The sequence below is a fragment of the Alligator mississippiensis genome, chromosome 3 (assembly GCF_030867095.1).
Source record: "Alligator mississippiensis isolate rAllMis1 chromosome 3, rAllMis1, whole genome shotgun sequence".
Taxonomy (NCBI): Eukaryota; Metazoa; Chordata; order Crocodylia; family Alligatoridae; genus Alligator; species Alligator mississippiensis.
The window spans coordinates 72094428-72105240 of NC_081826.1; the positions used below are offsets into that span (position 1 = coordinate 72094428).

Sequence of the window (10813 nt, forward strand, 5' to 3'; positions counted from 1 at the left end):
ATTCTGTCTCAACCATGGCGTGTCCTCTTGCTTCACAACCCTACATGGCAAAAAACCACTATCATTCTCTTGATGTTTTCTGTCTCTGTGGCTGGAAGTGATATGCAGTGCAGGGAAATCACAAGCGTCAAATACAGATGTGAAAAGTGTTCACGTGTGCTTCAGATGCCACAAAATGAACATATAGACTTTATGTGATACACAAGTGCTAGAGTCTATATTGCCTCAGGAACTAATCCTCATTCTTCATAGATTTAGAACAGTTTTGGCATAATATCTTTCATGTTTGCACCCCTCAGTAGAATGAATATAAATCCTAAGGAAACTTAGTTACCTTATTACTGGTTTATGTTCTTATCTTCTGACTCTACAAATTAGTCCTTTTAATTATCTTGGAACTGTATTAGTCCTTATGCTGTGTACACAAGACTAACTTCTTGAAGACAAAAAATGTTGACATAAAGTTCTGGTCCAGTGTCACAGGTCTAATTCTAGTGGAACTTAGAGAGACTTTAGGTGCCACCTCCTAACCTTAATAAGTTACTACATCCCAAAGATTTACAGCTCTTGCAAGTGAACATGTGACAGGTCCCTCCATTCTGGTGGCATTAGTAACGCTTAGTTTGGTAGGATTTTTCTCTTCAAAGGCTGTTCCTGGTCTCTAGGCAAGTAACAAGATGAGGATCATATCTTAACAGGAGAGAAGGAAAAAGGCACTCTTGAGTATCTTGGGAGAAGGATTATTTTCTTGCTTGCCCTTTCCTTCTACGTCCCCAGCAGGATTTTGAATTGATTCAAGCTTCGCAGGTTAGTCTAAGCTGTGTAGATTGAATCAAAAGGCAACTGAATAGACATTTGCTTTTAATTTTGGAAGTGCAGCCACATGCCTGCAGTGGCCCAGGCCAGAAGCCAGAAACAAGCCTCTCTACTTGGCTGGAGCAGACCAAGGCTAGCCCATCCATCCTATAAGGGGGCTTTGTGGGGGAGGTGCAAAGCATCCTAGGATGGTGGGAGACTGAGTTAATTTGAATCTGGAGGGGATCTGGGGCAGACATTCAGTAAACCCATTAAATCAGTTAAGTCTGATACTGATTGTGGGCAATTATTTTGGGCGGAGGGCCGCTTACTGAGTTTTGGCAAGCCATCGAGGGCTGCATGACAGGCAGCCAGGAGCAGGTAAATATTCATTTTCTAAAATTTTTAGGGGCCCATTCTGGCCCATGGGCCACATTTTGTCCATCCCTGTACCACATCCATCTAGGTTTATCTTAAACTGGTTTGGACCATTTTGAAAGTGGCTTATGTTCAGTGAATTTCTATTGTGTTATGGATTTGAACTGGTTTCTGATGACTTACATTAGTGTAATTTCTGTCCCTAGCCCTGGAATGGTTCTCCTCTTATCAGCTGTGGTAACCTCTAGGGGTGTTTCCTTGTGACCCAAAGTAGTGTCATGTAGAAATACCTGAATAAGATATCACTCCAAATAAGATTGTAGCTATGCTAATTTCAGCAGCCAAGCTATGATTAGGGCTAGGTAGCCCAGGCATAGCACTATACTACTGCTGCCAGTACAAGAACTATGTCTTTGTAGCATTGCGTTGTACTTTAACAAATTCCAGATTATCTCCTATTGTCTCTCACTGTTGTTGGGAGAAAGGAATCCTAAGAATTTTCTTCCAAGGATTATAGCCAGAGGTAAATTGATATTCTTTCTAAGAGATGATCAAGGATAGAATAAGTCTTCAAGAAGCAGTTTGTTCATCTGAGAACCTGAATGCTTTATGGGGCTGGGTTACTTTTAGAATGTAATTTATTTATATTCTCTCTCAAAAAGCTTCTTTTTTTTTTCTTTCTATTTTTTTTTAAATAAACTAAAAAACAGAGTTATTTAGGCGGATGTATGAATATTTTCGGTTGCCAGTTGTTCCTCTATACGGAGGGTTTCCGGTTAAATATCGTACGTATATTGGAGATCCTATCCCATATGATCCAAATCTAAATGCTGCAGAATTAGCTGAGAAGGTAAGGGTTGTTTTTTGTTTGTTTGTTTGTTTGTTGTATCAAAATAGTCAATGTCTAAATATAGTGGAAGTATACTTTTCAAGATGGTGATTTTTACCTTTGGGTATTACACAGAGCATTCGGGCATGTTAACACTTAAGTTGTTGAAATTAATAATTGGCTTCTGAATCAAACACTCAGGATGTAAATCTGGCACCAAAATAAGTTCTAGGTCTCTTGAAATAGCATGTAGTATTTCTGTGCATCAAAATAACAGCTCTTAGATTCCAAAACCAGGTATAGTCAGTTGATCTGTGGTGTGTTGGTCAGTCATCCTAAGAGATGTTTCCTTGTCTTACATAAAAGAACCCCCAGCCTTTCCTCAAGAAAAACAAACAAAAACCCCTATCTTCAAAACCAAAATTATGGGAATTGTCATGGAGATATCAGGGAATAAAATAAAATTATTAAAGCAAAGTGATCCACCTCCCATAGTCTCTACATACTATTTTTGATCTTAACCTTTTCACCTACAAATCATAACAGTCTTAACATCTAGAACACACAGAGTAGCTTTATGTTCATGTGATTATGATGTAACTTTCTTGATTAAGCGTGGGCAAAATAGGACCCACTAGCTGGATATGGCCTGCCAATTGATTGGATTCAGCCCATGGGCAGGTACCCGCCAATTGATTTGGATCCAGCCTGCAGCTGCCCCTACAGCACTCCGAATGGGGCCAAGCCCCACTTGCTTCCATTGGGTGTCACCCGCAGAGCTCCCGCTGGCCCCAGCCCTGGCCAGCATGCATAGCTTCCTAGTGGAACTACTCCCAATGAGGCTGTAGCTATCCAGGTACTGCTCTGCTCCCCTGCCTTCAGCAGCTTCACCTCCTCTCCTGCCCCTGTTGCGCTGCTCCAGACCGGGGGAAAGCTGCAACCAGGTGGTTTCTGCCCCAGAGTGTGGGGCTTCAGCGCCTTCCACCCACTCCATGTGCCCAGCTCAATGAGCATCCATCTGCGGGTGGGTGAGTGGGTGAAAAGCGACCTGGAGCTGAAGCCCCGGACTCTGGAGCAGAAGCCACCTGGCTGCAACAGCCACCTCCCCTCCCCACCTCCTGGAGCAGTGCAGCAGGGGAAAGAGGAGGAGGTGAGCAGTACCCAGGCAGGAACAGCCCTTCTGGGAAGCTGTTCTCTGGCTGGGGCTCAGGCCAGTGGGTGGGAACATGTATGTGGGCTCTCCTGGGTGGGAGTGAGCGGGGGCCCCAATACAGAACACTGTGGGGCAGCTGCAAGTCAGAGGGGCAGGGGGCATGGACTGCATCTGCACCATGTGGGTGAACTCTGCTGCGTGTGCACCCTGCTTCTCCTGCCCTCGGCCAGCTCCCAGGACCTAGCACACAAGCAGCCCCCTCTCCTAACACACTTGCACTCTACATGAATAAGACTTTATTTTGAGCTATTATATGCAATTGCCTTTATATATACTACTCAAAAAACATAAATCAGGACAAAAATTATGTTGTGGTAGATGTTTGAATGTTAGTATACGATTTGGTTTTAATCTATATAATTTCTTAACGTGATATTTTTATAAAAATGTTGTGTGTGCGGCCCTTGACAGCTCACCAAAACTCGTTAAGTGGTCCTCTGGCCGACATAATTCCCCACCCCTGTTCTTGATGCAGAGGCATCAAAAATTCAGAGACAATTGGTGGATCAGCAGGTATGAATGATGCAGTCATCTGATTACTCCCCTGTAATTGCTGAAGTTCATTAAATATATGCACTAATAAAGCAAACATTCTGAAAGAAGATCCGTCATCTCCTGAAAATGCTTGGACTCTGCTAGTATCAAATCAATTGGGTCCCATTAGGTAGTTCACCATCTCTGAATATAGCTATTCAAAATTACATACCATATTTCTTCATGTATAACATGCCTCTGAATAAAATGGGCACCTTGGTTTTTGAAGTGCAGAATGAAGAAGAAAAAGTCCTTCCTTGAAAATACTTGTAAGTATGGTACATTCCCAGAGAAAACACAAGCAGCTGCAGCTATGGAGAGCAAAATATTGTGGCTCCTCTGTTTAATTCCCTAGCTGCAAAGTGCTGAAGGTGTTGCTGGCTGAGCCAATGTTCTTGAATCTTCAAGCAAAGCTGTGTGGGCAGTGATTTAGCTAACCTGCCAGGTTAGCTGAGGGCCCAGTCTCAGGAACCTGGGCTCTGGCACCCAGGGCTTGGCTCAACTTCAGAAATACAGCACAAGGAAAGAGGACATGTCCACCATCAGCTAGGGAGCCCCCTATGCAATGTTACTTTCTCTTAAGAGGTTCATGCAATAGAAGCTGCTTTTACCATATTTTCTCACACGTATCCCAATTTCCAACAGCTTTTTTTTTTGGGTGGGGGGGCGGGGTTTGGTTGGGGGGGAGGGAATGTAACCTTTAAGCTATTTCATAAAAGATGGGCACTAACTGTCACCATTTGCTTTCATTTGCTTTGGCTCAACTACGGTTTTAAGTGAAATTGATCATCATTGCTATGTTTTCTATGAACTCAGTGCTGCAAGGGTGTGTTAAGTGAAATCTGATGCCTGTCAGATTTAGACTCCCCCTGCCCACCCGAAACAAACCAAACCAAACCTGGGAGACTTTCCCACAAGGCTGCCTAACTTGTAAATCCCAAAGTGGCTTAGGCATTAAAGGTACCAAGAAATTACACCCTGGTAAGGTGGTGGTAGTTCTGGGCACGGGCAGTGACAAAACTCAGGTCACCTGGAAGTTTTACTTGTGAAAACCTGGGCACTTGCCAGTTGTTTCTCTCTAAGCACCAAAGCTGGTGCTCTGTGTATCATATTCTGGGACATGGATACCTAAGGGTATGAGCAAATACACTTGCTGTTGTCTTTAAGAGGGGAAAGGGAGCTGCTGCATGGGAGTACACATCAGCTATATAACTACTGAGCATGCAACTTCTGTAGCTATAAAAGTTAGCTAGATCACCCTGACTTTGACTCTGGATGAAATGGGGATAAAATTGCAATAGTTTTGCTACACTTATCACTACAGAAGCAGGCATATACACAGTTACATCTTAGAGGATTCCAGGATAAGCCTTTCTTATCAATACAATTGTTAAAAAGCACTTATGTATTTAGGAATTGGGACTTGTGCTAGAGGTGATACCTTTTTATTAGAGAAATTTTTTGCAGAAATCTAATTGGTCTATTTCATTGCTCTTTTATATAAAGGATACAAGTCTGGGGATTTTTTTGCTTGTTTGTTTTTGACCCACACACCCCACTCGCGTGGGGTTTCAAAGTCTTTTGAAGGATGAACTATGATGCCAGATATTAGTGTTCATACTTGTGCAAGAAAAAGAAAGCAATTAACTTCTACATTTTTCCTCCTCTTTTAACAGGCCAAGAATGCAATCCAGTCATTAATAGACAAGCATCAGAAAATACCAGGAAATATATTTAGGGCTTTAAGGGAACGATTTGAGACACAGCTGAAAGAAGATTGAGGTCATTTGTGTAACAAAGTAGACTTGTATTTTCAAACTATGTTTGTAACTTGTAATTCTTATTGAAAAGTGATCTTCTAAAACGTAGTTAGGAAATGCACTTTCTGTATGACATTCTTCTTTTTAAATGTAAATGTTTTCTGTATAATTTGAGAGACAAGCAATATTTCCTCTCCCTCCTTCCCCCACTATCCCCCTAAAATGATTAGTAGGGGCCCAAACATGCATTCTAAATCAAGTAAAAAAAAAAAAAAAAATATCTAGCCATTCATTTTAATCTGGGGTTCTATCTTGAAAGTACTTTTCTAAAAATAATGTTTCAGTTTTCCATGTTCATGCTCTTGCTCAGTCCTATCTTAAGTTTGCACTTAATATTGTCTAGCTGCCAGGCCTATGAATTCATCTTGGGTTCTAATATTCAGATTAGAGTCTTTCCAGTTCGAGCATCATCACTAGTAATAGAGGTTTGGTGGTCAAATTAAGCCCTGAATTATACCACACTTTTGTTCAAGTAAGACCTTTAATACTTGTGTGGGATCATGGGGCATAATTTCAAGACCCTGGCATTTCATGCATGAACTGGGACCCTGGGTAGGTATGCTGTTTGAAGCACTCCAAACAGATGTGCACAGATGAAGTGCCTAAAAATGGAAGAGCACACACCAACTGCTGAAACTTCCTTAGCCTGACGAAGGGTTTTATTTGGGTTGGCCTAATAAAAGATATCAGATTCACCCAAGGAACCTTGTCTGCCTAAAAATGACTGAAGTACTTTAAAAATGATGACCCTCAACAAATGAGGAACATATTTTGAAATTGTTTTCTTGAAGCAGCTGAATGGGCCAGCTGTTCTCTGGCTAGCTTCATCTAGTTTGACCTGTATAACATTTTAGTACTGGTTGTAATGCTAGAGATGAAAAAGTATCCATCTTTATTGGAGTCAGAAGAGTTTATGGGCTGGAAGCTCATTAGAAACTGACAAATTTGTTATGCAAACTAGTCAGATTAGGATGAATATGAAACTTCACAATGTTGTTGTTTTTTTTACATTATTATTTAGGATAGAACCATACACAGCGTTCCCCCTCTCCTCCACCCAAATAATCACTGTAGGTCCAGAACTCTGGCAATGATCTACTAACCCATTTTTTGGGAGGTGGAATGAACCAAGGTCTGAGTTTTATTTAATATTATGACTTAAAATCCAGATCAAAGATGATAAGAAGTCCTTTTTTAAATACATAGGGAGCAAAAAGAAGGCACAGGGTAACATGGGGCCCCTGCAGGACACGCTTGGCAATCTGGTGGTTGCACCAGATGATAAAGCTGACCTCTTTAACAAATTCTTTGCCTCCATATTTCTGAGCAGGGACTGGGACATACCCTCACTGGCATCCTGGACGAACTCAGGAGAGGTACAACTGGGCTCAGGGTCAGAGAGGACCTGGTCAGGGAACTTTTGGCGGGACTGGATATCTTCAAATCAGCAGGTCCAGCTGATCTCCGTCCAAGGGTGCTGAGGGAATTGGCAGAGGCCATTGCAGGACCCCTGGCACAATGGTGCTCTGGTGAGGTGCCAGAGGACTGGAAAAGGGCCAATGTGGTCCCCATTTTCAAAAAAGGGAGGAAGGAGGACCCAGGAAACTATAGGCCTGTTAGTCTTACTTTGGTCCTGGGGAAACTCTTTGAGGAAATTATCCAAAAACACATCTGTGAGGGACCAGCAGGGGAGATTATGCTTAGGAGCAACCAACATGGGTTCATTAGAGGCAGGTCCTGTCAGACCAGCCTGGTTGCCTTCTACGACCAGGTCACAAAATTCTTGGACGCAGGTGTCGCGGTGGACATAGTCTTTCTGGACTTTAGGAAGGCCTTTGACACTGTCTCTCACCCCATTCTCATAAAAAAATTAGGCAACTGTGGCGTTGATGCCTACACAGTCAGATGGGTCACAAATTGGCTGGAGGGCTGCACCCAGAGAGTGGTGGTGGACAAGTCGTTTTTGACCTGGAGGGATGGGGGCAGTTGGGTTCCCCAGGGCTCGGTCCTCGGGCCCACACTCTTCAACATCTTCATCAGCGACTTGGACAAGAGGGTGAAAAGCACCTTGTTCAAGTTTGTGGATGACACAGATGTGGGGAGAAGTGGGCATGTTAGAAGGGATGGACAGGCTACAACTAGACCTGGACAGGTTACAGGGGTGGGCGGATGAGAATAGGATGTGTTTCAATACTGATAAGTGCAAGGTACTGCACTTGGGGAGGAAGAACCAGCAGCATACCTATAGGCTGGGGAGCTCCCTTCTCGTCAGCACAGAGGCAGAAAAGGATCTTAGAGTCATTATTGATTCCAAAATGAACATGGGCTGCCAATGTGAGGATGTGGTCAGGAAGGCCAACCGTACCTTGTCATGCATCCACAGATGCATCACAAGCAGGTCCAAAGAGGTGTTTCTCCCTTCTATGCAACATTGGTCAGGCCACAGTTGGAGTACTGCATCCAGTTCTGGGTGCCGCGCTTCAGGAGAGATGTGGACAGCATTAACAGGGTTCAGAGGAGGGCCACTCGCATGATCGGGGGCAGCAGGGCAGGCCCTACAAGGAGAGGCTAAGGGACCTGAACCTGTTCAGCCTCCACAAGAGAAAGCTGAGGGGGGATCTAGTGGCCGTCTATAAACTTACCAAAGGGGACCAGCGGGAACGGGAGAGACTGTTTCCCCCGAGCACTACCAGGAGTAACAAGGAATAATGGCCATAAGTTGACTGAGAGTAGGTTGAGGCTGGACATCAGGAGGCACTACTTTACAGTCAGGGTGGCTAGGATCTGGAACCAGCTTCCAAGGGAAGTGGTGCTCACTCCTATCCCGGGGGTCTTCAAAAGGAGACTAGATAATCATGTAGCCGGGGTCGTTTGACCCCAGCATTTTTTCCTGCCCGTGGCAGGGGGTCGGACTTGATCTGCTCAGGTCCCTTCCAACCCTACCTATTATGAAACTATGAAAATATTAATTATGTTACAAAACAGAATGCAACTCCTAACATTCCATTTTCAGAGTTCTACCACTTTTAGCAGAATAAGCATTCCCAAAGAGCTTTTGTAATTTTTTTTGTACATTTGTATTTTCCTGACCCATTTTATGTAGAAAGCCAAATACATTTTATACAATAGACTAGCTATATTAAAATTTTTGTCTCTACCACATATGACTTACCTGAGGAAAGACTAATTATCAATTAAAGGGATTGATTAAGGAGTTGCAGGATTGGGCTCTTTTGTACATTGGTAATAAGCTATAGTCTTTTTAACTCTGATATGCATAGCTGACTAATGCATGGATTGTCCACATGGCAAAGATGTTCAATAGCCAGTTTAAAATTAACATCTAGGAATGTTGTTTCATTGCTGAAAAAGCACAAATCACTTGAGCAAAACAAGAAGTTTTGAAAGTTTTTCATTTTGCAATGTCCTTGCAGTGTCTCTGACCTTGTTTTTAATGAAATTTTAAATAGTCAAAAAGGAACTGTGTTTAAGTTAACTGAGCTGTAGTAGTTCACTTGTGCAAATGCTTATACACATTATTGTATGTGTATGAGTTAGTTCTGGTTAAATCAATAGGATTGCATAAAGTGCATGTTTCAGTGCCTTAAATTAAAAGTACAAGCATTGTCTGGCGGGGAACTTGTGTAAGATAAGATCTGCCAAAACAGGTTCACTATTTGTAGAAATGTAGTTGTATTTGATTTTAATATTAAAAATATTTAGCTAAAATGTTTTAGCTGGAAGAAAATCATGTAGTTTGAAAACAGAAGCCTTTTTAAAATTCCACCGTCTTTAAATTGATTTGTCATCTGCTTGAAACCTTACAGGGATACCATCATGCTATATGAATGTATTTAATAATATTTGTCTGTGTTAACTTAGATTCCTTCAACAGACAGTTTTCAGTAATAAGGATATTTTATTTTTGCATTTTTCTCAAGGTAGACAATAAAAAAAGACTAGTTGGTTTATAGTCACTTTGGCTGCTGACAGATGTGAAAAAAAGGCTTTACTGGAAGAGGGAGTTTGACTCAGCTCCCTTGCATCTGTATAGATTGGGTGCTTCAACAGGCCTTTTTGGCACTTCTATATAAAGCTGATTCAATCAGCAAGCCAAAAAGCCCACAGACATTGAGCAAGCCAGGTTGAACTAACGCGATGCCTCTTGTGGGCATGCGTTGTGCTTAATGTGGGGGCATGCCAACTTAAAGCGCTGGATGTTTTCCTTTTGTGTATTTTTTTGTCTGTCTGTAAGCAGCCATTCTTTTGAGGCTTTCATGAACTAGAATAGTGCTTCAACATTTAGGTTGCACAAAAGGCATGGGAAAACTTAAATTCCACTTGAATTTAAAAAAAAATCTTTATACTGTACTTAGATTTTGCAAAACTAACTTCTAATAAACTTGGGGCCAAAGTTGACCTGACTGTCCCTTTAATATAAAGTATTGGAATGTGAGTATCAAAAATCAAGTGCAGTATTGGTACTCCTTAAATGTTAAATATACTTTTTTGTATACCTTTTTCATATTTATTTCTATATTTATGGTGTATGTACTTTATAGAAAATAATTACAGAAACATAAAATGGGACTACAACAAGGCAGGCTCCTGAAATTATTTTGTGTTGAGTTATAGGAATTAAATCTGAGAATACATTTGACCTGCCTCCTTGAAACTACCAATGTTTCTGAGAAGCATGTGGCAGCTCTAGTAGGAGGAACCTTTAGGTGTTAGGGAAGAAAAAAAAAAATAGAATACAAAAAATAATTACTCTGGCAGTGGGGAAAGATCTGGGGGGAGAATAAAACAAAATTAAAAGAATGGAAAGGAACAGCAGCAGTTGTCCTGAGGCATAGATGGAAGGAACCTAGATTCATGAAGGCATCGCCAATCTGTTAGAAGGGGGAACCCAACAGATCCTTCAACTACCCCGTTCTGACAAGGCTTCTCTTTAGGTGATAAGGTTATTTTCCAGGAGTTGCTAATATATTGTGTACTGAGAACAACTTAATAAGAGAATGATCAGTTGCCAATAGATTGTATGACTAACTCCAAACAGCAAATGGACAATTTACAATAATATGAAGACACTTATTTTAAAATTCATCCCACTTTTTTATCCCCTCTTTCTCAAGCATGGTACCATAACAAGGACATAAATGTGTATATAGCTTAGTCAAATTAGGGGGATTTAGCACTTAATCAATGTGACAGATCCCAAACATGCTACTAGCTTATTTATTG

The 10813-nt window shown here is 41.7% G+C and overlaps 1 protein-coding gene across 2 annotated transcripts in view; it reads left to right on the top strand.

Annotated features, from left to right (window-relative positions):
* Window positions 1–10168, top strand: part of LOC102558938 (monoacylglycerol/Diacylglycerol O-acyltransferase) — a 33673-nt gene extending 23505 nt beyond the window's left edge. For both annotated transcript variants that reach the window (XM_006265511.4, XM_014606880.3), the window contains 2 exons: window positions 1884–2023; window positions 5426–10168. In XM_006265511.4, the coding sequence (XP_006265573.2) occupies window positions 1884–2023; window positions 5426–5530 (245 nt within the window). In that variant the 3' untranslated portion in view covers window positions 5531–10168. The remainder of the gene's footprint in view (window positions 1–1883; window positions 2024–5425) is intronic.
* The last annotated feature ends 645 nt before the right edge of the window (window positions 10169–10813 follow it).